Below are 25,376 nucleotides of genomic sequence, written 5' to 3'. Positions count from 1 at the left end.
TGGAGCCTGTCGATTTGCTAATGGGAAACACAGGCCACTAATGCGTGGAAAAAAGGAACTGAAATGTAGAACACTGGGTCATGGCTGCTGAGTTTTATATGGAAATCATGACTCAAAAATACTGCTGAAAACATTTAGAGGGAGGCTGGGCACACTTTCTAACACACGCAGTTTCGTCCTTCCTGTAATGTGGGCAGCAGGCAGTTTATTTTAGACCCAGATTTGCAGCGCTTGGGAGGTCTGAGGGGGATGTGCCCGGTGGGCCTGATTCCGACTCCTTGCCAGAGTAAGTGGAGAGGTGCCCGCGGGGCGCGGGGCCGCCGCAGAGGCACGCGGCACGGGGGGCGGCGGGCGGCTCGCTGGTCTGCAATGGCAGCCAGCGCCACACAGGACTTTGGGTCAAATCCTGGTCTCGCCTGTGCCAATCCAAAGGCCTTTCGCTGGCTGCCGAGGCCATACTGAGGAGCTGCATTAGCAGGAGGAGATCAGGGAGTACAGGAAGCCCCTAGCTGGTGCCCTTACCTCGTCCTGCCCAGACTGACTTTGTGTGCCCTTGCCCGCTCTGGGCAGAGCTGTCCGGGTCCTGGAGTGGGGAGGTGGTGGCCCCAGTGAGGAGCTGAGCCTAGATCTGCTCTCAGCTGCCACTTTGCTGCGGAAATCATGTGGGACTTCAGATAGCTCCTTTTCCCTGCTCCTGCTGCGCTCTGCCTGGGAAGCAGAGCCCTCCGCTTGGTCTGCACACAGCCTGGGTTTGGGAGCCCCGGTGGGCGCACGTCTGGCCGGGCCCTGGCGGAGCAGCCTCCGCTGAGGCGACAGGAGCTTTTCCCAGGGCGCTGAGTGGGGGGCCGGCTGCTTTTGGGGCAGGAGGGCAACTCTGCACATGGAGGAATCTCGGCCGGCTCCGGAGGCCTGGCTGTTTGCGGTGTCTCAAGAGGGCACTGCAGGCATTTCAGCTCCTTCCTCCTGCTCACAAGCGCTGCTACGCGAAGGCAGAAGGGCATGCACGAAGCCAGCACAAGCCTCTAGCTGAGGAGCCGCAAACTTCTTCCGCCGGCCCTGAAGGAAGAATTTCTCATTGCCGTCCTCCGAGGCAGCGGTCCCGCCCGTCGCTTCGAAACGCGGCTGCGATCTCCGCGGCCGAGGCTGCGACGTGGGTACGCTGAAACACCAGCGAGTCTGCTGACCCTAGCCAGGCTTCTCTTTCCACTTTTCGTGGCTTCTACTGCTCCTAGTGAAATGCAGGCAAACTATGTGTCTTCCGTGCTGAAGCTCTGTCCATAATACAGATGGATCTAGATGCCAGCAGCTCAGAGGCAAAGGAAAGGGCTCCCCACACTGAGCCAACGCATGGTTCATTCTTGACTTTTTGAGTGTAAGTAAACGTCCTGGTCCTAAAAAATCACACTTACTGGTTCGACCTCACTCCGTTTCTGCATACAAAGTGTTAGATACATTGCCTGAAGTCCGAGTAACCCCTTCACTATCCCACACAGAGCAGCTGGGGGGTCCCATTGTTAAAAGGAACAAGAAACTCGGATCCAAGGAACCCCAGACCATGCACCTGCCCTCACCAGGGCCACAGACCCCCACGGATGGCTCAAGTCAGCATTTATGCTGAATGCAGGGACGCATTTGCCCGCGCCCAGGAGGCATCCCGCTGCTCCAGGAGAATCCACACTTCACCAGTGGCGAATCTGCAGTCCCACTCCTCTCCTCTCCTCTCCTCTCCTCTCCTCTCCTCTCCTCTTCTCTCCTCTCCTCTCCTCTCTGTTGTTACAAAGGGAACAGGCTGTTGAACTCACTGCAGTGAGAGCCCTTTCCCAACCCCTCATGATAAAGATAAAGTTAAAATAAAAAATCCAAAGAAATCCCCAAACCTCCAGACTCACTCAGTTGTCTCCACCTTTTTTTCAGCCTCGACATATGACTAGAATTTCCTCTGAGGTGATACTTGTGAAATGTGATGGCTATTGAAACTGCGGCAGCAGGCGATGCATGGAGGAATCCCCCTCTTCCAGAAAGATCTTCTGCTTTCCCAGCACAGTCTAGTAGCTAGAGCAGATATGGGGAGATGGGACAGGACCCGGGAGTCCCACTTCACTTTTTCCATGCTTTGATGTCCCCATCTTGTACAAATTCAGTGCCTGGCCATCTTTGTTCATCTCCAGCCCACATCATTCTTCAAATGAGTCTGCTGCCTGGAAACAGCTGGTAGAGGCCGATGGGCAAAGATGGATGAGCTGAGGGTGGCAAGGTTGATGGCAGGAGCCCATCAAGGGTTAACATGCAGCAAGCCATGATTCCTGCCGTATTTGCAATGAGGAATCTGAGTCAATTATTCCCAGTCTTGGAAGTCATCATCTACTCTTCTTTCTCCTTTTTTTTTCTTTTTTTTTTTTTTATTGTGTAAGTATAAATAGTCCTGCTTGCTGCCCTCCATCCGTGGGAGCAGAAAGCATGTTGATTTATATGGTTTTCCTGACATCACATGAAGTGGTGGAAAACTGAATGGAGCCAACATTTTTCCTGCATTACGTAATGCCCCCTCCCTCCCTCGCAGCCGAGCTTTGCTATTCCTGCAGGAGCCTGACTGTTCTTTAACCTTTGTTTATTTCAGCACAAACCCTTGCTTTTTTTTTTTCAGTTTCTTTTTTTTTCTTCCCTTCCCCCTTGCAAACTCCCGCTTTGTTTTTATTAACAGCCATTATCTGTTTATGAAGCAGCAGCAGTCTGGCTCCACGAGCCCCCGATGGCTCCTGCATGCAAGCCCTCGTGTTGGAGCCTGGCCAGAGCCGTGGTGTGCTGAGCTGCTGGGTGCTGAGCTTCACCAGCTCCTCTCCCTGCATTTGTTCGGTTGCAGAGGACTTCAGGGAGATCTGGCTTGGTATTCACCATTTCAGTGGCTAGAAGTGGTGGCGTGGGGCTTAGGGTGCCCCTCCAGATGATGTTCAGGCCCCATGCGGAAGGGAAGCAGCCCTGGGGCACAGCAAACCCAAGCTCTTGATGTTGTTCCAGATGGGTCATCACAGCAAAGGAGGGCTCTTGCTTCCCATAGCAAGTGGCTGGTGTTCCTTTTCACTGGGACCTGTGTGCTCCATGGTTCTCAGGATTAGGCAGGTCCAGTCTTAGAGCTGAGGCCCCATTTGGCCTGCGGCTCTGTCCACGCTGGTCCCCGGGGCTTGGTGGAGCTGGACAAAGCTCCTGCCAGCTGCAAGGTGAAGGCCAAGGAGAAAGCTGGTACGTGCCCTTGCTGACTAGCGCCGGGGCTTTGGGGCAGTGCTTGTCTCTCCAGCCTCTTTGCTTTATAGAGGGTATGTGGAGGAGCACTGGAATTGGGACCCTACTTGCATGACAGGAGCTCTTTTCATTTCATTTTTGTGCACAGGGGGAGCTTTATCTTTGCAATATTGCACGCCAACCTGAAACAGGCCCCTTGCTTGCGTTCTGAACTCAAGTCATGAGCTTTTCATCTGGCTCTTGTGTGTGTGTGAGATCATCTTCAGTCCCCCTTCGCCCTCCCCACTTCCATTTGTACCAATTCTTCAAGGAATGTTTAAATTTTCCAGTCCTGTGCTTTCTAAATTTGGATCGTCTGTTTACTCCCAGGATTCGGAAAGAATGTAACAATATCATCAGTGAGAAATCCCTCCCAGCCCTCCACTCTCCATCCTCCTCCCTCCAAGCTCCGCAGCGAGCAGACCGGCCTTGACAGGCTTGGCTGGTGGCCCAGAGCGCATACAGCCCCGCGATGCTGCGGCGAGCGTGCACGTTCTGCGAGAGCAACTGTGGTGTCACTCATCCACTCGTGCGTCTTGTTCCCACACTTCTCCCCGCGCTCCTTTCCTGCGCGCGTGCTCGGAAGCGCTCGAGTGCGTGAGAGCGTCGTGTGCTGGGGCCTTCACAACGCAGCTCGTGCTCGTTTGGCAAGTCGGGTGGCAGTGTATGGGTTAGATCTCCATAAGTCTTTCCTTCTGGAAATGATGTTTTGAGGAAGAGATATCCACCTTTCCAATGGGGTAAGCAGAACTTGCTGACAAGCCATTTTTGCCCTATTTTTGCTTTATTTTTTGCCAAGTGGGTGTCAGCAAAATGGTGGAGTTGGGAAAATCAGTGAATGCAATTTACTGGAAGCTCCATCTGCCTTTTGATGAGCTCTCTCATTCTCTAAGGGAGCTGTGAAGCTGTGGGGTGAGATGAGCTCTCTCATTCTCTAAGGGAGCCATGAAGCTCCTCACCAACAACCTGGTGTGTCAGGAAGCGGTGGGAAGGAAGGGCTTGTTTGCACTGGCATCATCAAGGCAAAGCACCGGCCACCAGGTTGTGACTGTGTGACTGACGTGATGGGGATGAGGCTGATCTCATTCACAAGCCCAACCCGGTTATTGCAGAGATTTTTCCCCAGGGAACTGGGAATTTTAGGGGAACCTACCAAAGCCAGGTGACTTCACAGTGGATGAAATGAAGCAGTGAAAAAGAAAAGGGAGTTTCCATTTGAAGAAGTTGTTTGAGCTGTCCAAACTGGTGACAGGGTCCCATATTAGCTGGAATTACCTTTGGGACTAGGATCAAGGAGAAGATCAGTTTTAAAAAATAAAGTTTTTTTTTCCTGCTATGTAAGGACAGTCCTAAAAAGGAGATCAAACTGCAAGGTGGCTGAATGTGAGAGCGCTTTTTAGGCTGAAAATCTTACAGAGCTTTTGCGTATCATGTCTGTGAGAGGCCATTTGCTGGCATTGTATCTTCTTTGCTGCCTGCTCCACCTAAAATCTGCTGAACTGAAGGACAGGGGACAGCACTGGCCAAGGGGAGGGCTGATGTGGGAGAGGATTGGGGCGGTTTAGAGTAAAAGAGAAGATGAATGCAAAACGGCAAGCCAGGCAGGTGCAAAAGCAGTAATGGGGATGGCGCAGGGCAGAAGGGAGTTGCTCTTTGTCAGAGTAACAGGAGCTGAAGACGCCTTGTGAATCTGAAAGGCAGGCAAAAATACAAATTAATCTGCAAGGCTTGTCACGGCTGTCACTGAAGCTAATGGCTTAGCAGGATTGGAAATGAGGATTGAGGCATTCTTACAACCCTGATGTAAGAAAAAATAATCAAAAAACCTAAGAAAGAAAATACCCCAAACACCCACACTTCAGTCATCAGTCAACGACAGGCCGTTAGGAGTGAGGAAGCAGCTTCCCGCTTAGCTGGTTATTTCATAATAACCTCTGCAACAGCCTGTTGTGGAGAGCCCAGCGGTTTCACGTGAGGACTTCAGGATGGGAGCACCTCTCCGGAGGGAGCAGCCCCCCTGGAGCCTGCCCTGGTCTCCACGAGCATGGCAATTCCTGTGGATCCTCTGGCACCCGTGCCTTCTCGGCCCCCAACGCGCTCAGGAATGCTCTCGCACTTCATTTGGTGGAACCCGAGTAGGATGATGGTTTTACCCCGGTCTGCTGACGGGGAGAGCACAAGCGCATGTGCCCCGTGGCGGAGGCCGTGGCGCAGTTCTTCGGGGTGGGATGTTGCGGGACCTCTCGAGCCGAGCGGGTGTGAGGTTTTGCCGGAGCATGGCTAGAGATGCCCAGGGTCGCTCCCGCGGGTGCTTCGTGGAGGGCCGTTGTCTCACGGCTTCAGGACAAGGCTCCTGGCACGAGAGGCATGCTGTGGAATACATGGTGTGAGGAAGGAGCAGGCACGTGTGGGTGCCGGCGCAGTGGGGATGGGAAGGAAAGGTGTGCGTGCACGCGCATGTGTGTACGTGCACATGCACCCAAGGGACTTGCAATTTCAGTCAGTTGGGACTCACTGAGCAGAGCAAAGGCAAGAAGCAGAGGCGAGCGTAAGAAGTGCTGCTGCTGGGCTGTGCCCTGCTCTTCTTGGGCAGGCGGTGTCAGGGTGCAGAGGGCTTTTCTGTGGGGATACTCTTTTTCCAGCTGTCCTCGCGTACCAGATAACCGAGAGGGGTGAATGTAGAGCGCTATTGCCTAGTGCAAGAGGCGCTTCTTCGAATATCAGAGCATTGACTTTGAGGCCTGAGAGGTGGCCTGCAAATAGTAACATCAGGCCTCCTGACTTCCACCTCCCTGGACCTTTAGCTCCCTCAATCACAAAACATGAAGCATTTCTGGAAGCACAGTATCAGAAAAGGGCCATGAAGATACCACAAGATCCTTTCCAAGAGCTTTTCCTTGGGGCTCTCACCCTGCCCCACCATTCCTGCAGGTCCCAGCGCCAGCCCGGGTGCTCAGGGCGGCAGGTGGAGGCCAGGACACTTGGCCACATCCACTTTTGTGCCGGTGGTCGCTGGAGCTGGCAGCGTAGCAGTGGGGCAGCCTCTGTTTGGGCTCGGCGATGCCTTTGAGCGTTTCGGCCCCAGCGGGACCTGCCGCTGCGTCCCTGGGAGGGGTTAAGCCGGGTCACATATGTGCAGGCTGATTGTATTCCAGACCTATGCTCTAAACCTCCCCGTTTAGCAATGCTGTCGTCAGACAACTTGTTTTCCTGCTTCTATAATTACTCCACGGCGCTTCCCTTCCCCCTTGGCCACGATTTTGCCAATCGGACCATGGGAGGGAGAGCAAAAGGGCCGAAGGCAGCAAGGGATGGAGAAAGAAGAGAAGGAGGAAGAGAAGGGAAGGGGGTTTTGGAAGAAGAGACCTCTGCTTGCCAAGACTTACAAAATGCTTGTGTCATTTCATTTTTTCATTTCTGGAAAGCTAAAGGGAGGAAGGAAGCTTTCCCAGTAAGAAGTCCTGCTGGACAGGAACTTGTGCCCAGTTACAATTTCCTTCCTTGGGAGAAACCTGCCTCCCCTCCTCCAGCCCCCTTTTTCCTGAGGCCTCCTCCCTGCACACGCTCTGGGGCCAGGAGTGTCGCGGGGACCCTGTGCTGCACGGGAAGGGCAGTGCTGGCCGGCGCCCGCAGCCTCGTGCCGTGTCGCGGGCACTGGGCAGGGGCTCGCGGGGCTCTTCGCCGTCGCAGCCGGGCCGCGCTGGCTTCCTCGCGGGCCTCGTGTGGTGCATTCAGTGCGGGGCGGCAGGAGGCTTCTCTGGCTGCCCAGGGAGCGCGCGGCCATGGAGCACTTGCTCCCTGCTTCGCAGAGGCCCGTCCAGGAGGAACACGGGAGTGAGGGCACCCCGGGAAGCGGCTGAGAGGCGGGGACCAAGGCGCTGGAAGTGGGCATGGTCGTGGCATGGGGACACGTGCTGAAGAGGTGGACGGGGAGGTGCAAAGGCAGGAGCCAAGGAGGAGAGCTGGAGAAAAGGGGTCTGTGGGTGGCAATTCCACACGGGATGTCCTTACACTGGTAAAGGGACCTGCGCTCGCCGTCTCTCAGAGCGGGCAGGAGGGCAGGCTGAACACGGGCCTGCCATCCACACCAAGGAGTTGTGCCCAGCTCCTGGCTGCCCCATGGCACTGGCCCCAGCCACCCTGAGCACAAAACGAGGTCCGCACGCATCCCACAGCAACCCACCCGCACAGAGCTGGGGCACGGGGGTCTCGCAAGCCTCGGTGGGTCAGTCCCTGGCGGCAGGGCAGGGACGCGCAGCAGGGACACGCAGCGCCCAGGGGTGCTGCCTCAGGGTGAGGATGGCACTGAGGGCTTCACGGGTGCTTCCAGCATCGTCCCCCTCAGCTGGGCAAGGAGCACCGGTCCGGCCGGGCGCCCGGGCTGCTGGAGCTGCTTCTGTGGGGCTGGAAGAGGAGGATGCTGCTCCTGTTCCCCCCAGCCCGGCTGGAGCCTGCTTTGAGTCCTCGCCACCCTCTGACCCACATCTGATAATAATCAAGCTGTATTCATTGCAACAACAGGGCTCGCGAGCAGGCTGGCTCCGCGCGGGGCGGCAGGAGGGCGGGGAGAGCCGCCGTGGCTGCCGGTGACCTCATCCCGTGTGATGTCATTCAAAGGAAAAACACTGAAGTCACTCACATATGGCTCAGCCTTGGGGTTTTCAGCCCATAAAGCCGCTGCGTTTCCAAGGCACAATGCGCCCTCCCCCCGCCGCCCTCTCCTCCCCGCCATGCTCGGCGCTTTGCTGGGGCCTGGGTGCCGGGCTGCACGGGGGCCAAGCCGGGAGCACCGCGGGTGGGCAGGCAGCAGGGGGATGCATGCAGAGAGAGCCCCCAGCAGCCTCCGCCTGCTCCAGAAATCCCAGTTCATGGATTGAGCCCTTGTGGGACTGGGAAAGACCATTAGAAAACATAGCTCCTCGCTGTGCTCTTGCGCCAGCGAAGACTGCGGCAGTTGATGCATCTCCCCCAGGTCATGCTCTGCGGGGATCGAGTGCATAAACGTGGCCCACGAGGCCAGCCGGACATGTGGCTCAGATGGCTCAGACCTCGCCACAGGGCGCAGCCTCCTGGCGAGACCATGAGCAGCCTGTGGCCAGAGCCTCTCTCCCTCGGCCTCTGGGTCCCCATCGCCTCTAGCTGTCCAAGCCGTCAGAGGTGCCTGGTTCATGGTGGCTCCATCAGCCTTGGTAGGGAGAGTTGTCAAGGGCCAGAGGGTAAAGATGAGCCAGGGGTAAGGGAACTTGCCCGCCTCTTGGGCAGCCAAGTTCAGAGGTCTGTCCTGCTGCAGCCTCCTATGGCGGAGATGGTCCATATCACCCTGGGGATGGTATCTGACCTTGCCTGCCTCAGTTTCCCCACTTCGGAGCGGCAGTCACAGCACGGGGCTGGTGGGAGGGGCAGCCACCCCTTTGGCACTCAAGTTGGATCCCAGTGAATCCCACATCTCCCCCAAGTAACGGGGTGCCCTTAAAGCAAGGTAGAGCTTCCCACATTTCCCTTTGCCCAGAAGGAAGGTTTGTTCCAAGCTAGAATAAATCCCTCTTTTCTCAGCAGTGCTGGTAATAGATGCCACAGTGATGGGCACCTGCACAGCGCATTAGCTGCACAGCTCCGTGCTTCCTCCCTTCGAGCTGCTGTCCCCAAATTAACTCTCCCCACACCAAGCCCAGTCCGGCTCAGTGCTGGTCTCCGTTTTCCCACAGCAGTGGCCGCTCGGCGGGCAGCAAAACCGCGGGGAGCTCTGGGGTGGGTGGGAAGGTGCCGTTGCGCCTTTAAGCCCCGCGCAGGCCGGCGGCGAGCAGCGTAGCCCCCGAGCGGAGCCGCGCTGCGCCGCGCCGCGCTGCGTGTCTGTGTGCTGAGTAAGGAATGCGGTTGCATGCCTGACCCGTTAGCTATGAGCGCGCCGCGGCGGCTCGGCCGCGCTCTCGTTCGGGGGCTGAGCTCATCCCGCCTGGCTCCGGAGCGGCACACGCAGCGAGCGGCAGCAAGGGAGGGCGGCAGGCGGGCGGCTGCACCGCGAGCGGGGCTCCTCAGATCCCCCCGCAATCCCAGCCTCTTCGCTTTGCTTTTTTCTGACTCATCCTGAAGGCTGGAGCTGGGGGAAGGCTTTCCCTGCGTTGCCGTCGCGGGGGGGCTGCTGCTTTTTTTGGAGAGGTGGCTTTTTTTCTGCTGTTTTTTTTGCCCGCCAGCTGTTGTTTCGCTAGGGCAGGAGGTGCCTGAGTGAGACGCAGCCTGGATGCCTCTGGACGTAATGCTTGCTCCCTCCGAGGACCAGTTCTGGACAGACATGCACGAGGGGCAACTGAAGCTGAAAATCAGGGTGCGGAGGATGAAGGAGAGCAGGGACATGCGAGGTTTGTCGGCTCCTTCCCTTCCAGCAGGGACGGAGGGGGACGCGGGGGCTGTTGCAGCCTGAGCCCGGCTTCTCGGGGGGCCGGCGGTTGCCTTTGCGGAGCAGCTCATGGGGGAGCCGCGCAAGGAGCCGTGATGCGGAGCACGGGCAGCTGGCCAGCACGGGGACGGAGCGGCTCAGAGAGCGGCTCGGAGGGGCGATACAAAGAATCTCCCAGCTGGGGCAGTTTGTGGAAGCCGCTGCAGAGGCAGCTCGCCCGGTGCAGGGGGGACCCGCAGGAAAATCGAGCTCATGAGGTGCAGGCAGGGGGCGGCTTCTGGGCGCCGATGCGAAGCTGCCTGTGGCGGCAGGGGCAGCCGCAGCGATGCCAGCAGTCACCGCGCTGCCCCGCTCCGCGTCGCGGACGCCGCGCCGTAGCGTCCAGCAAGGCTGCAGCCGCGGGGGGACCGGCAACCTCAGGGCTCACCCCTTTCCCCATTGAGACAAGTAGGGCTGGGGGCGAAGCCGGAGCGGCAGAGAGCGCGGGAAGGAGGAACAGTGCTGCGCTGCGCTGTGCTCTGCTGTGCTGTGTTGTGTTGTGTTGTGCTGCACTGGGCGCCTGCCGCCATCGTCCCTGCGCCCCGGGCAAGGAGACTGCAAGTGGGGGCTCGGTGAAAAGACGAGCGAGGACAGGGAGGTGGGAAAGCAGCAGTTTCATAAAGCAGCATCCATGCTGCTGCCCTATGAAGCCATTTCGCTCTTCTAGCAACTCTGCCCGGTCCCAACCTCCTGGGGAGCTCTCCTGGGAAGGGATTTTGCCCCGTAGTGCTGGGCTGAAGGGCTAGTGGAGGAGGGAGATAGCAACTGGAGCGGCTTAAAACACGCCGAGCCCAGAGTGACCTACATTGCCAAACGGTTGAATCAAGAAACTTCCCCTCCACCGCCGCTTAAAATGGGAGCCGGCTAAAAGTGCTTGACAGGTTTTTGTGGCATGAACCACATAACCCAGTGATGGTGTCATTAGTAATAAGTCACTCATGGAAATGACACGTTTTTCTTTACTTAGAATGAGTAAGGCTGGTCCAAAGCCGGCATAGTCACCAGAGGAAAATGAAGCCCAGCAGCCCTGGGAGCCTGTGTGTGTGGCGGGGGGCAGAGGGCTTCCTTTTGGGGCTTGTTTTTTTTTTTTTTGCCTTTTTTTAAGGCAGGACTCTGCTCATTTGGGAAAGTGGGAGAAGAACAGGCAATGGGAGGCAGTGGGATGTGGGGGCCTGGGAGCGATGTGTGAGGCCAGAAAGGGGTGGCACAGGTTAGGAAATGGCAGGGAGATTTAGCAACAGATGGGCCGGGGCTGTTTGGGGTGGAAGGAGCTGACAGTTGGGGAAATGGGGGATTTACATGAATCAGTAATAGGGCTGATTCATCTGCTTTCTCATACTGACTGCTTGGAAAAAAGGGACCCTGCGACGGGGTGATGAAATTTTGGTGCCAAATTAGGGGAGGACCAAAGCTGAACCTGTGGGGAGGGAGTGAACGCAAGGGCTGAGCAGGACAGAGGCTGGAAGGGGCCCACGACATGAGCGCAGGGCATGGGTTAGTGCTGGCCTTTTCCCTCTGTTGTGGCTGGGAGTAAAGGAGCCGGAGGAGGCTTGGCAGCAATCGCGGCTAAACGCGCCCGTCGCGCAGCGGGCAGGCAGCGGGCTTGGGAGGCAGCTCATCCCCGGCTGCAGCTGGGAGAGCATCCGCCGGGAGAGGGCGAGTTGCCCGACCGCAGGGACGCGGAGGGAGGCAGCAGGAGGATGTGGCCGGCCTGGCCTTGTGCGGTGCAGCGGCGTTGCTGGCCCGGGGTGCCCGCCCCGCAGAGACACCGCTGCTGCGCAGTGGGAGCGGGAACGAGCCGGGACCGAGAGCCCTGAACAAGGGCTGTCCTGAGCGTGGCCAGAGGTCCACAGGGCAGGGGGAGGGCAGCTCCTCTCGCTTGGTGGCGTGGTGGAAAAGCTAAAGAGCCAAGCACAGGGCAACAGTGACAGGGACAGTGGCAGCGGAAAAACTCACAAGCTCCCTAGGCAGCAGGAAGCTCTGACAAACCCGTGAAACTTCCCAAAGTGCCATGAGTAAGGGTGACAGTAAAGCGGCGTTTCATCACGCCGCCTGGCTTGGCTGCCCGTGCGAGCGGGCTCCCGCCCAGCACGAGACGCAGGGACCAGGAATCTTGCAAAGAGGGGTTTTCCCAGAGGCTCAGGGAATGACACACAGAGCGGACGGCCCCTCCGCTTTCCTTCCTTTCCTTTAACCTGCTGAGAATCCACGTCTGTCCCTGTCCCTTTGGGGCATGGAGCAGTTTCTCCTCGCAGGGCCACAGGCAGACGGGGCAATGCCGGCTGAGGACGTGGGCGCGTGAGCAGCACTGTGGCCTTGTGGAGCTGGTGCCCGGCAGGCATCGGGGCTGCAGCCAGCGAGCACGTGAGGCCTCAGCCCACAGCAAAGGCTCAGCCAGCTGCTGCCTAACCTCGTTACAGCAGCGAGGGCGGGCTGTAATCCAGCTCCATAAAACCCCCTTGGGTCCCCTCCCTCTTCCTCAGCTGCGAGCAGGGTGTGAGGAGAGGGCAGCTGGTCCAGGAGGTCTTGCAGCTTGTTTTGTTCTGTCTGTGCCTGTTTCCCCCCTCCTTGCTGCTGCAGACTGCTGGCCTGTTGGGGTGAAATGTCACCTTTTTCTCCCTCATTTCATTCTGAGGGGCACAGTGGGGTTGGATGCGGTCTGGTGTGTTTGTGTGGGGCTGCTTCTGAAGGCCAGGGTGCTTGGCGTTCCTAGCACATGTGTTCCTGGAGGTGTGTGCGATGCGCGTGGCTGGGGCTGTGCCTGGTGCCAGGGAGGGACCCAGAGCCAGTTTCGGGGCAAGGATCTGCCCGTGGCGCCATGCAGTGCTCATGTGCTGATAGGTAGATCCCAGTACTGCTTCCCTTGCGCCCCTGGACATCCTTTTCAAGCACGGTCGTGCCTAGGTGAGCATGGGAACTCCTCCTCGTCCTCCCTGCCAAGGAAAGCCCTGCTGTGTTGCCACTCTGCACCCCTGTGACAGTGTCCTCACCTGCACTCATGACTCCTTTCCCGCCACTGCTGTTCCTGCCGCCCTTACAAGGGTGGTGGCATGGTGGGTTTTTTATTGCCCACTTGGGTACAGGAGAGAGGGGGAACATGTTTCTACTGGGCTGGCGTCCCTGTTCCCGTTTGCACGAGTGTCCCACCTGGCTCAGGGTGACCATCCTCGGGTCTCCTACGTCTCCACCTGCCTCACTATAACGAGTTAGGCTTTAACACCTGGTAGATGCCTGCAGCTGGGCTGTTCCTCACCCAACACCCCCAAGCCAGGGAGGTGCCGGTGCCCCGTGCTGTGTCTGCGATGCTGCAGAGCACAGGCTCAGCACAGCCAGGACGGCTTGGGGCGCTCTGCAGCAAGCAGCCGCTTGCCCTGCCCTCAGCTGAAGGCTCCCGCAGAGGTTCAGTACCCGGCTCCTTTTGGCCACCCTCTCCTTCCCCTGTTGCTCTGCAGCCCCCTGCTTTCCCTGGGACAGTCTGGCCGTGCCAGGGGAAGGCCCCACAGCAAGGAGCAGGGCTAGGAGTGAGAACTGCCTGGGGGAACCGGCCATCCCCTGGTACCAGCACCCCCTGTGTCAGTCTTTCTTCCAGGGGCATCCCAGTCCTCCCTCCCTGCCCCGAAAGGTGCTTTATGCCCAACCCAGGTTGAAGCTCCTTGCCTGGGTGCTGCTAAGGATTTAAATTTCTCAGAGGGAATTGCCAGCTGACCCCTCCACACAAAACCAGGGGCTTGTTTTTATTTCCCAACGCTGCCACAGAGGTGCTGGTTCCTGGATCTGCCTTCCTTCACCTGCAGCAGGAGCAGCAGAGGTGACCCCGCTTCTGGCTGGGGCCCTGTGTCTGCACAGCCCCTCTCTTCCTGGGCCCCACCTCTGCCTGACAGGGGTAACTGCAGAAGGCAGGAAAACATTTGGTTTAGCAGGGAATGTTTTTGGAAGCCCTCAGGAATGCTGGAGCCACAGCCAGTCCATGGGGCCATGCAGTGCAGGGGACCAGCTCTCTGGCCCTTGCCAGGCTCTGGGGGAGAAGTGGGAAGAAACTGGAGAGTGACAGCCGCCCTGCTCCCTCCTTCCCAAACACGCGTCCTTCCCACCTGGTTCCTGCTGGCCAAAGGAGACACCTGGAGCTGCCTCGGTCCTTTGGGCTTGGCTGTCCTGCTCCGAAGGGGAGCTGGGGTGCGGAGGGGAAGGCCCAGGTGCGGCTTGGAGCCCCGCAGGGAGCTGCGCTGCCACGGGGCTGTTTGGCAGAGCCACTCAGCTCTCTGCAAGTGCAAGGCCCGCTCCAGCAGCAGCCGCCTGGGGCCTGCCCGCTCTGCGCCAGGCCTGTCGTTCGCGTGTCCCTCAGAGCCGCGGGCGCGCGCGGCTGCTCGCCTGGGCGAGACGAGGGTCCCGGAACGGCGCTGCAGGGCGAGCTCGGCAAGAAGGGCCATACAGGGCTGTGGGCTGGGGTGAGCCCAGCGCGCTGCCGCGGGCCCCTGCGCCCCCTCCTGCGCCTCGCTGTGGGGACGGTCGCCTGAGGCGAGGCTGGCGCCGCAGCCATCCCAGCAGCCTCGCGAGCGCCCCGGCCGCTCGCCTGTGCTCTCCTCGGCGGCGCTGCCGCGAGGGGCAAGAAGCAGGGCGGGTGATAACGTCGCCAGGAGAGCGGCAGCGCGCCCAGGCGGGGCTCGCCACGATGTCACGTCCCAGGAGCGTCTCAAAGGTACGCGCAGCCCCGGCAGCTCCCGGTGAGCAAGTGCGGGATCAAGCCGTGCCTCGTGGCCGCGGAGCAAGCAGCCGGAGCACAGCCGGCTGCTGCGGGCAGCGAGGCGGCCGGCAGGTCGGCACGTGTGCGCCCCGCGCTCGCCTGCTGATTTATGTTCCTTGGCAATGCCGGCGCAGCCCGGGGAACGGCCGTAACCAGAGCTGCTGTGCACCTGTGCTGGGCCTCCTTCTTTCGCTCTGATTTAATGTCCCAATTGAGAGGTGATGTCATGTCAGAAAGAGCCAGGGAAGAGGAAGTGCTGGAGCAGATAAGGTGCCTTAACTCTCCCCTGCCCGCCTTGGCAAGGCTTTGAAGCTGAGACTTACGCTAAGTGCCAGCCAGCCAGGAAAACCTGAGAGTGGAGGAAATAGAGGTTGGGTGGGCATTGCTGTCCTCTTTGGACAGAGGGCTGGATGCCAGGACACCAAGGCATGTGGGCTGTGAGGTGGAGGCTCGGCTGCCTAGAGAGGAAGGGCTGAGACTTTGTCCATCTGAGGTTTCCCTGCCCATCTTCTTGAGGGGAGAGGCAGAGTGGAAATGCCCTAACCAAAGGCTCATTACAAGGTGTTATTCAGCTGCAGAGAAGGGACAGGGATTGCCATGTTAGAGACTAGGGCTTTTAAAATGATCTTGTAGAGTCATCCAGGTCTCTTTGGGAGTCAACCCGCAGTCTGCCGAGCCCTTTGAGTGATGTCAGGCTCTGTCTCGTCACTCCTGTTCTCCAGGAAGCCACCAGGACGGCTGGTTGCGCTGGCACAACCTGAGGTCCTCTCTGTTGCCCCGCGCTGTCACCCAGATGCCTTCTGCTAGGGAGGAGGGAGCTTGTGCCACCCCTTGTCTGGCTCTAGCCTAGAGAACAGGGTAGCTGGGGGAAAGGGGCCACGCGGGTCCTACTGCTTATCGTGAAGCGCTTCACGGTGCCTTCTGCGAACGCTATATTGGGCTCCGTCATGCCCTAGCACGCAGCGAGGGAGGCCGGAGGCTCAGGCTCCCATTTCAGGCTATGCCACTATTCTTAGTCAGGTCCCTTCGGTTCCCTAAGCCACTAAGCGCGAGTCTGCAAAATGAGATAACCGGTGCACTTATGTAAGCGCGCGGGACGCGCGGCCGCGCTGCAGGGCTGCTGCCCTTGGAAGGGGCTGCTCTCCCAGGGAGCTCGCTGGCGTTTTGCCTGTGCTTCTCATGGGGCCTGTGCTTCTCACCGGTGGCTCTGGTTGTCACCTTCCACGTGCTGCTGCCGCAGCTGGCGTTTATCTCTCCATGTTGGACTTCGAGGTGGATGTGACTGCAGACCAGCTGGACGCAGTGAACTGGGCACTGCTTGTTCTCACGTTCAGTAATGTCTGGCCATAAAAAAATACTAGGAAACCTGTTCAAAAGAAATTAAATTTCATCCCCTCTGGCAAAATCTACACTATGCCCCTCTCGCCATTTTGCAGACCCACTTTTCTAATTAGCACTGTGCTCGCTGCCGTGTAAGGCAGGCAGGCGTTTGGCTGCGGGAAGGCAGGAAATCTGTGCCTGGTGTCACTGCCAGGTTGCGTGACAGTGACACTTCTGCAGGTTGAATGTAAGGACCTGCTGCTCCCAGCGGTGCTGTTTGGGCAGAGATCACAGACTCAGCAGGGCTGGACAGAGCGGGACGCTCTAAGAAGCAGCAGTGGGGTTGGTGCTTGCTGCGAGTCTCAAGCAGACCCTCACATCATCCCACCAGGGTAGTTTTGGCCAACAAATTGTGAACTTGTCTGTCCTCAGAGTAGTAGGCAGACAAAAGAACTTTTTCTGCCTGTCAGTTCGAGCAGACCTGTCCAAAAGGAAGTGCAAACAGCAAGAGGGGGTGCAAGGTGTCACCTGACTCACATGTGCATTAATGTCCAAAGTGACAGGAGAATAAGGGCTGGCTCTCTGTTGTGTCCTGTGCATTTGTTGTGGTCATCACATCATGTCTGGGTTGATTAGCTAGGGTGGTTGGCTTTTTGCTTCTCAAACCTCCCTTCTTAGCGGTGCCACCAGCTCCATCCGCAGCACAGCCCTCAGCATACCAGGTTCTGCCTGTGCCGTGACGAGGGATAGTCTGAATCTCGGTGCTCGTGTCCTCAATGTCCCTCCTCTTTTTCCACAGGAGGCTTTGCCACCTTCTCGTCCTGCTTCCCAGGACTCTGCGAAGGGAAGCCAGCCGCCATCCTGCCCATGAGCATCTCCCAGCCATGCTTACCCGTGGCCAACGTGGGGCCCACGCGCATCCTGCCGCATCTCTACCTGGGCTCCCAGAAAGACGTCTTGAACAAGGTAGGACCCTGTTGGGGTGGGGAGTGTGTCTGTCTACACCCTGTCCCAGCTGGGAAATCAAGCAGGGTGGTTGCTGAAGTCCTGAGGGCTTGAAAGCCCTTCCCAAGCACCCAGACCTGGTTAACAGCAGATTCAGCAGCTCTGTGATGCCCTTGAGAGCCACAGGGAGTGGGGAGAAAGCAGGGAGCGAGAGCACAGGAGTAGGTGGCAATGGCCAGAGGCAGAGCACTTTTTCAGGAGGCCTGAAAACGGGCAAAGATCGGCTATGGGAAGAGACGAAGCAAAAGGGGCTGTGTCCTTTAAAGGTGCTGGAAAGGCTGTGTGATGATGTCAGGCCAGGGAAGGAATTTTGTTTAAAGGAAAAATAAAGGCGAGAAGAAAGGAACAGGAATTGCAGTTAAAATGCCACTGGGCGCCTGCTGCGGGCAGGAGGGAGCCAGTCCGGCATCCTGGCCTGGGGAAAGCAAGGGGGGAGAGGGCCGGGGGAGAAACATCCGACCAGCGCTGGGGGTGGAGGCAGAAAGGAGGGAAAGAGAAATTATATACAGGGAGTAAAAGGAAATGAAAGAGAAAAATGTCAAGAATGTGAGCCTGGGAGCTGGGCCGGCTCTGAGGAGCCGAGGCCGGGCTGCAGCAGAGCTGCTGGGGACGGCCTTTGGTGCAAGTGGGGACCAATGGCCCATGGATGAGGGGCTGAAATCCCAGTGTGGTCTCCAGAGGGGTCAGCGTCAGGCAGTCAGATTGATGGTTTCTTTCCTGCCCGCCCCCTCAGAGGTTTTTATTCATCTTTTGGAGGCTGGTTTTCTGCCATCTCTGCGGTGCAGTGGTCAGCAGGCAGCTCTGTTTGCAGGCCCCAGAGCCTGGGCGAGCAGAGGGGTCGTGCCCAGGCGAGTGCAGTCACGTTTCTCCTATCTGGCGCTTCGTTAGTCAGGGTTCCCACGTGGCAGCTCCGCGCGTTGACTCTTACCCCGTGTTTCCTTTTCCTTATGCTTTTTCCAGGCCAGGCATTGAGATCTAGCCATTGGCACAGATGTTCCCCCTTGTCTTGTCCCTGCCCTTGGTTCATACAGATTATACATAATCCATCTGGAGGGGAAAGGGACAGGGGTCAGATTAACTATGAACTGGAGTCAGCCCTGATGGTGGGTGAAACTTGTTTTAGCCGTGGGAAGGAAGACATGGAACAAGCTCGTGTCCTGAGGGATGGCCCATTTGTTGCATCTCACTCCCTCACTGACTCTCTCAGTGCAAGATCATTTCTCTTGCAACCTATATACATCCAAGACCAAAAAAAAAAAAAAGAAAAAGAAAAAAGTGCATATTTTGAGTTACCAGTTGCTAGGACCCAAAATGATCTGGAATTTGTTTACCTAAACCTCTTGCAGGTTTAACCCAGCACTGCTCACTGGGGAATTTTGAACATCTAACAATCTGCGAGAGCTGCTAATAAGTTTCTGTGAGGTTTGGGAGCAAAGAAATGGGCTGAATTTGGTGGATAGCAGATGGTCATCATGGTCCTACTGATAACTCTCCCCACTCTGTTGGTGAAATGCACCCTTTGTCTCTCAGCTCATGCTTTCTAAGCTTTCATCCAGACCTTTTGCTGTTTTTATTTCTTACATTTTCCCCATCGTTCCTCTCATACCAGAGGTTTGGGTTTTTTTATTTATTTTTCTCCTTCTGGGATCTCCTTCCAAGAGCCTTTTGTCTATCCAAAGAGGGACAAAAGTAAAGAATGTGCTGAGTTTTAAACCTGTGTCACCCAAATGGGCTCATCTTTCTCTGCCTGTCTCTGTTCTACTATGGTCAGCTGGGCCAAAGCAGCAGTGGGAGAGTTAGAGGAGGAAATACTTGCGTGGGCAACAGCAAAGAGCGTGTGGAAAGACAGACCTCAGCACTCTGCCATCCAAACTCGCCTCACCATTGATCGCTTTTTCTCACCAGGACCTGATGACACAGAACGGGATAAGCTATGTCCTCAATGCCAGCAACTCCTGTCCCAAGCCAGACTTCATCTCTGATAGCCACTTCATGCGCATTCCTGTCAATGACAACTACTGTGAGAAGCTGCTTCCTTGGCTGGACAAGTCCATTGAGTTCATTGGTGAGATTTTATGTTGGTTACTGACCCCCTCAATTCCCTGCCCACCCAAGCTCTTAAAACAAAGGCAATTTATTTTTCCTCTTCGCGCTTGCTTCACACAATCCTAGTCTTTTCACACATAGAAGCTGAGGGTTGGAGAGGGAGTCTAGCGTTACTTGGCTCACCACATCTGACATCAACATCTTTCTCTCTGCTTCCTCTGCTGTGCTCCAGATAAGGCCAAGGTGTCCAGCTGCCAGGTGATTGTGCACTGCTTGGCAGGGATCTCCCGGTCAGCCACCATCGCCATTGCCTACATCATGAAGACCATGGGGATGTCGTCAGATGATGCCTACAGGTGAGTTTCCCTCAGGTGATAGGGACAGGTTGTGCTAATAATGCTTCTCTGCTACAGGGAAACCAGGCTGAGCCTGGACAGAGAGAGCTGCAGCTCCTCTGGTTTGCCTTGGTCAAAGCCTGTGGTAAGCAGGCCCTGATGCCCTTTCAAGAGTGCATGCAGTGAGGAAGGTTGGGGGCCATAAACTGGAGGAAGGAGGCCAAATTCAGAGTCTAAGAAAGCCTAGCGTCACCTCCAGAGCATCCCAGTTCCTCATGGTTTCCCAAGACCCGTTTGTTACCGAGGGGCTGACAGAGGCCACTGGACAATACCTCCTCTCCCCAAAAGACTGAGGGAGCAGGGGTGACTTGGTGAAAGACCAAGTGACAACTGTGGCTGTTTGTATCTCTCTGCAGGTTCGTTAAAGATCGTCGCCCATCTATTTCGCCCAACTTCAACTTCCTGGGCCAGCTTCTGGAGTATGAGAGGAGCCTGAAGCTCCTCAAGGCTTTGAAAGCCCAGGGCGACCGGAGTGAGGGCGATGCCCAGCAGGACCCAGCTGAGGTGCCTGAGAGCAGTAGGCATTCAACACCATCTACCTCAGAAAAGGCCGAGGAGATACCGAAAAGCACAAGCTCAGCGCCCTCCCACAGCGACTCCGAGAGACAAGTGGGAACTCCTAAAATCTTGTCACCCACAGCACTACAGCAAGGACTCAATGGCTTGCACCTGTCCTCAGAGCGCATCCAAGACACCAACCGGTTAAAACGCTCCTTCTCCCTAGACATCAAATCCGCCTACTCCCCTGGCCTGAGGCAGGATGTCCCAGGCCCCACTGACACAGGGGAAGCCCCGAAGCTCTGCAAGTTGGACAGCCCCTCCGGACCCAATGGCGTGTGCCAGTTCTCCCCGGTGCCGGACAGTCCGGACTGGCCGAGCGGGCCAGACCTCCTCTTGGAGGCCAAGGTGAGGCAAAGGCGGAAGCACAGGCATCAGGCAGGTTCTCCTGCCCACGGGCTCAGCCTCAACTTCAATGGCGTGTGTGCTGTGCACAAAAGCACCAGCGTGGAGGACAATCTCAAGCAGACGCTGCGGCTCAGCCTGCCCAGCGTGGGACAGCAGCCTGTCCAAGCAGCGACCACGCCGAATGGCACCGGCACCGGTGGGGGTATCAGCCCATGGGGGGTCCACCTGGAGTCTCCGGGCACCCCGTCCTCAGAGAGCACCTGGTACTTTGGCACAGACTCGGCCGTGAGCGGCAGCAGCGGAGGGAGCGGGGCTCTGTTTGCCAGCACCACCTCCTACTCCTCGTTCAGCTGCAACGCCATGCAGGGCAGCTGCGAGATCAGACTGAGAGACAAGCAGCGGGCCGAGCAGCGGGACGGGCGCCACAGCTGGCACGAGGACGCCAATGCTGAGAAGCAGTTCAAGAGGAGGAGCTGCCAGATGGAGTTCGAGGAGACCATGTCAGAGGGCAGGTCCCGGGAAGACCTGGGCAAAATAGGCAAACAGTCTAGCTTTTCGGGCAGCATGGAAATCATTGAGGTGTCCTGACATTCATCCCGGGCACTCGGAGAAGAAGGGTGGGGGGATATTTAAATAGGGGAGAGGTGGGGTGGGAGGTTGGGGTGGGAGTATTTATACCCGTGTGTGCATTTTCAGTAGCACGCACGCCAAAACAAAAAACAAAGATGAATGAATCCAAAGTCAGGAAACATCCTGGTGAATGCTTAGTGTCCCCCCTGCTCCCAACCCTTCCCTTTCCCGCAGCCGCTTGCCCTGCGTCGCCCTGGGCCCTCGCACGCAGCTCGCCTGGGCAATGGGCAACTGCCCCTTGACTGCCGGGGAACCTCGCTGTAAAATCCAAGCAGGAGGGGGCAGGAATTCCGGCCTTGGCAGCCGATGGGCAGTCACGGGATAGGAGGGCGAGCTGCCCATTCCCCTGGACATGCTTGGCACGCAGGGGCTCCCACAGGAGCCCAGCACCTCTCCCACGCAGCGGGCAAGGGGCACCCGCCGTGGAAACCACGCGGACTTCTCGCCCTTCCTCATACCCCGGCGCACTAAGCATGCTCCCCCATGTTTCTCTGGCTAAGTATCCTAAAAATGCTGCACTAGAGCAGTCCTATACATATATAAATATATATTATATATAATATAAAAAACACACACACAAAGAAAAAGGTAAATGGTTTTACTGCGATTTTTATTGAGACGTAAATAATATTTCAATTTTTTGTTTTGTTTCTAATTTATTGAAGCTGTTCATTCTGGCAATGATTTGCAGACAATGTGGGGCGGTACTTTCAGCTCTATTTTTACTGTGTATGGTATTTAAATCTGAAATACGAGTTTCTAAGCAATATCTGAGGCCTGTGGCTCCTTCTATAGCTTATGTCGGCGACAAAGAATTTTTCCCCTCCCCGTTCCCTCCAGGCACAGCAAAAAGGGGACAGAAAACACTTCTGTGCACTTTTTCTATAAACACACAAGCAACAAAACCGTAAAATCTTCTTATGATACAAACTGAGCCAGAAAACTCTCATCTGGAAGCTGCTGCCGCTTCTTTTTACCTCTTTTGGTCCCCGTTTGCTGCTTTCCCACCCCAGTCGTAAACCCCTTGCCTCCCCTGGTGTGGGGTGAAGGGCTGGCCTTGCTCTGTGAGGAGGGAGAGGCCCGAAGCAGGATGCTCCCCCTCACCGTGTCCGTGGGGCCGCAGCCGGCGCTGCGGGCCCCAGGCTGGGCAGCCGCTCCGTGCGGGGAAAGGGCAGGAGTGGTTTGGGGTTGGGGCGGAGGTGCCTGCTCCTCCTCCGCCCCGGCAGCAGGCCCCCCTTGCCCAGCGCTCCTGGTGAGAACACGGGACACCCTGTCCCTCGTGGTGCTCCCTCCTGCGCTTGCTGAGACGCTGCTTTGCGGAGCTGAAGGCCTTGGTTGGCCTCGGCGGCAAAGGCCCTTTCTCCTCGTGTCTGTCCGTGCTTCCCCCCTGCCTGTCCAGCACTGGTTTGCAAGCTCCTAGCTCAGGGTCCTGCCACCTGTGTCCTCCCAGGAGCCTTTTCTTTTCTGGATCTGCACGGCTTTTTCCTCTTTTCCTGCTCTCCGTGTCCGTTTCTATCTTTGAAATCAGACTACGCGTGGTAAAACAAATGATCTCAGGTTTAAAACTTAACACAAACCAGGGGCATGAGGAGCTGCAATAATACAATGACGGCCCGGTCGCTTCAGGCGGCCATTTTCCTCATTGCCTCCATCCCTCTCTGTGCGTGTCCCAAGTCCCAGCAAGTCTCCCTGGAGGCTTGTCACTGGCTTTACGCTAGTTTCCGTGTTTGTTTTCCAATGGGGCTGTTCAGCAAGGCGCTGGAAAGCCCTCCAGTGCTCCCCTTCGGTACCCAAGGTACGCTTGAGATGGCAGAGGACAGAGGGAGGTGGCTGAGGCGCTCTGTCCAGTCGCCTCTCTTGCTTTTATAGAGGGGAAGGGGAGATTCTGCGTTCATTCCTCCTCGCCAAAGTCACCATCACCCGCCGTGGCCGGCAGCCTCAGAGCAGCTCTGTGTTGCTGGCTGACGCGTTGCAGCGGGTTGCAGCTCCCATGCTCCCCGCCAGGCAGCCCCACAGCCGGGGCTGGTGCATGTGGAGGAGCTGGAGCGCGCCTGGCACCCAGGAGGCTGCTCGTGCACGGCGGCTCTGCCAGGGCTGCTCAGCCCTGCCCTGCCCGCTCTTCAGCCCCCAGCCCTGCTGGTTGCTGCCTCCCCATCAGCTTCCTCCCCTCTTCACCACTCACAATCCACCCCTGCCCTTTCTGCCTACCGTTTGTGTTGTATCTTCATTGGAACTTGGCATTTCCCTCCCTGCTGGTCACTAAAGGCTGGCTACATTGTTTTCTTAGCCCCCCTTTTTATATTTCAACCAACATTGTTGTTGTTCCTTGCAGTTATTAGTCAGAGCATTGCTGAGCTCTGCGCACAGCAGGCAGAGCCTGCAGGTGGGCTGCAGGATGCAGCCAGCAGCCTCCGGGACGTGGCTTCTCCTACCCACCTTGTGCCAGGCCAACGCATTTGTGCCAGGGATCATCCCTGGCTGGTGGCTGCTCCCTCTTGCACACTGGCAGCCCGTCCTAGAGGGCTGCTGTAAGGCACACATCAGCTAAGCCCAAATCAGACAGATTACTGGCAGGAGCAGCTTAGGTGCAGATGTGGGCAGTGGAGGCAGGGACAAGGTGACTTCTCGCGGTCATGTGATAAAAAGAGGGCAGCAGAGGGATAGAGCCAGGTGGGAGAGGACTCAAAGGTGACACTCTTTCTCCTCTGAAACTGATGCAAAAAGAAACTTTTTAAGACTTGTAGACCATAACTGTCAAGAGACGTGCAGGACCCACCACTGCAACCGAGTTTTGATGTGCTTCCCATCTGTCCTTCGCCTTCACACTGGCTGTGTGTGCTAGGAGCCCTCTCATGTGGTATATTTTAAAGCTACATCTACAGAATTCCCCATGAAGGGACCACTCTGCCTGAGTGTCTGCTACCAGTACCGACCCAGAGCCTTCAGGGTCATTGAGGGCCTCGCAGTTACCTTTGATGAGTGTTTTAAATCAAGCTCTGCCGAACAGCCCGCTCTGTGGTACTGGATACCTATGAGCTGTCATGAGGATGGTTGTGCCGGCCGGTAGGCGCCGTCATCTGCCTGCCAAGCCCTTTCAGGGATCCTCTGAGACAGGCAACCCAATCCAAAGCTTCACTGCAACCAAAACTGTCTTTCTATGCAGAGCTGATGAGGCTGCATCTACTTGTGGGTCCCATGGCAGAGCTAATGTCCAGCCTGGACAATCTCAACCATCCACCATGGCAGCTCCACAGCTCCAGCAGGGTTGGATCTTCCACCCTGTTAAGGATGGACCAAGTCAGAGCTCTTGGACTCAGGGCTCTCTCCCCTTAGGCTAGGAAGGATGTCCCTCCCTTCCTCCTGTCTCCACAGCACCAGGGCTGAGCCCACCCAGCCAGCCCCTTCTTTGCCTCCTGCCTCTAGGCAGGCTGAGCAGAGTGGCGGGGAAGAGAGCAGCATGGTCGCAGTCAGGTTGGCAATGCTGGGCGAGAGGCTCGAGTTGGGTACCCCTGGCCCTGGCACGTTTTCCTCGCTTGTGATATGTTCCTGGCCCTTCTCCCCCTCGCGCTTTGTCTCTTCATTTCTTTGGACATTCATCCCTCTTGCATCTACCCCTTAGAAGATTATGCCCAAAAGAAACCCCTCTTCCTGTCCTGTTTCCGCTACCATTCTTAATACTAATGATAATAAGCTATCAGTGTTGTCATTGCAATCTATGAATGATAGATTTGAGTATTTATTATTATTATTATTATTATTATGGTTATGATTATGTACTTTTTGCTTCTTACTCTTTGTATGTTGCTCTTTGTTTCTCTGTCGTGAATAAATGCAAGGCCCCGTCGCACCTTCTCTCTGCTCACCGCTGCCTGCCTGGGGCTGGCCGGCCTGGGCCACCTCCAGCACAGCTCCCACGCACTCCCAGGCTGGAGGAGGCTTATACAGGGCACAGGATTTGGAGGGGGGTGCTCCCTAAGAATGCCTAGACTCCAAAAAGCCCCGGGAAAGGGCCGGTCTCTTAACTCTTGCCATCCTCTCCAGTGACTGCGCTTCCCCATGCTGGAGTCCATTCGTGTTTGTAAAGGGCAAGAAGCCACTCACCCCAAGACTGGAGAATGAAATGGCGAAAGCTTAAAGCTAGAACACTAGCTTAAAGGCCATCCAGTCCATGGAGTCAGCTCCCTCCAGGTCGTGGTCCCCTCACCTCCTGCTCCTGTCGGCACCTGGAAAGCGCCCCTCCTCCCCGGGCAGCTTCTTGGTCCAGCCTCACCAGCCGCTAGCCTCACTCAGCCTTTGCCCCTGCGCTGGCACCACGTTTTAGCAACATCCCGTGTGCTTTATTGGCGTGAGTGTCCTCCTGACGCCGTCTCTGCCCCAGGATGTACCTCCTGGGGCTGATCATGGCCAGTGTGAGAGCTAGCAAGGTGGCAGAGCAGCCCTGAGAGACGTGAGCAGGCTGGCCGCTGGCTTCAGGAAGAGATGGGGAAATTGCTGTTGGTAGGGAGCAATGCTGCTTCCTGGCTTCCCAGCAGTAGCAGTGGCCGGGAGCAGCACTGACAAACCTGGGTGGCCTGCAGGGATGGAGTCTGGGGCATGTGTTTTGCACGCATAGCCTGGGCTCCTT

The 25,376-nt window shown here is 57.1% G+C and overlaps 1 protein-coding gene across 2 annotated transcripts in view; it reads left to right on the top strand.

Annotated features, from left to right (window-relative positions):
* Positions 1–20,750, top strand: part of DUSP8 (dual specificity phosphatase 8) — a 31,833-nt gene extending 11,083 nt beyond the window's left edge. Inside the window, exons 1-5 of one of the 2 annotated variants that reach the window (XM_010217735.2) lie at positions 9,409–9,632; positions 16,570–16,736; positions 18,681–18,840; positions 19,054–19,177; positions 19,573–20,750. In XM_010217735.2, the coding sequence (XP_010216037.1) occupies positions 9,515–9,632; positions 16,570–16,736; positions 18,681–18,840; positions 19,054–19,177; positions 19,573–20,710 (1,707 nt within the window). In that variant the 5' untranslated portion in view covers positions 9,409–9,514 and the 3' untranslated portion in view covers positions 20,711–20,750. Of the gene's footprint in view, positions 1–9,408; positions 9,633–16,569; positions 16,737–18,680; positions 18,841–19,053; positions 19,178–19,572 lie in introns of those variants that run through there. The other variant, XM_010217734.2, reaches the window with a different exon arrangement.
* The last annotated feature ends 4,626 nt before the right edge of the window (positions 20,751–25,376 follow it).

The sequence above is a fragment of the Tinamus guttatus genome, unplaced genomic scaffold, assembly GCF_059628265.1.
Source record: "Tinamus guttatus ecotype Peru unplaced genomic scaffold, ASM5962826v1 Tinamus_guttatus_pri_ptg000240l, whole genome shotgun sequence".
In the NCBI taxonomy this organism is placed as follows: Eukaryota; Metazoa; Chordata; class Aves; order Tinamiformes; family Tinamidae; genus Tinamus; species Tinamus guttatus.
The sequence above is the reverse complement of the archived record's forward strand: the minus strand, read 5'-3'. Positions and strand labels throughout refer to the sequence as shown.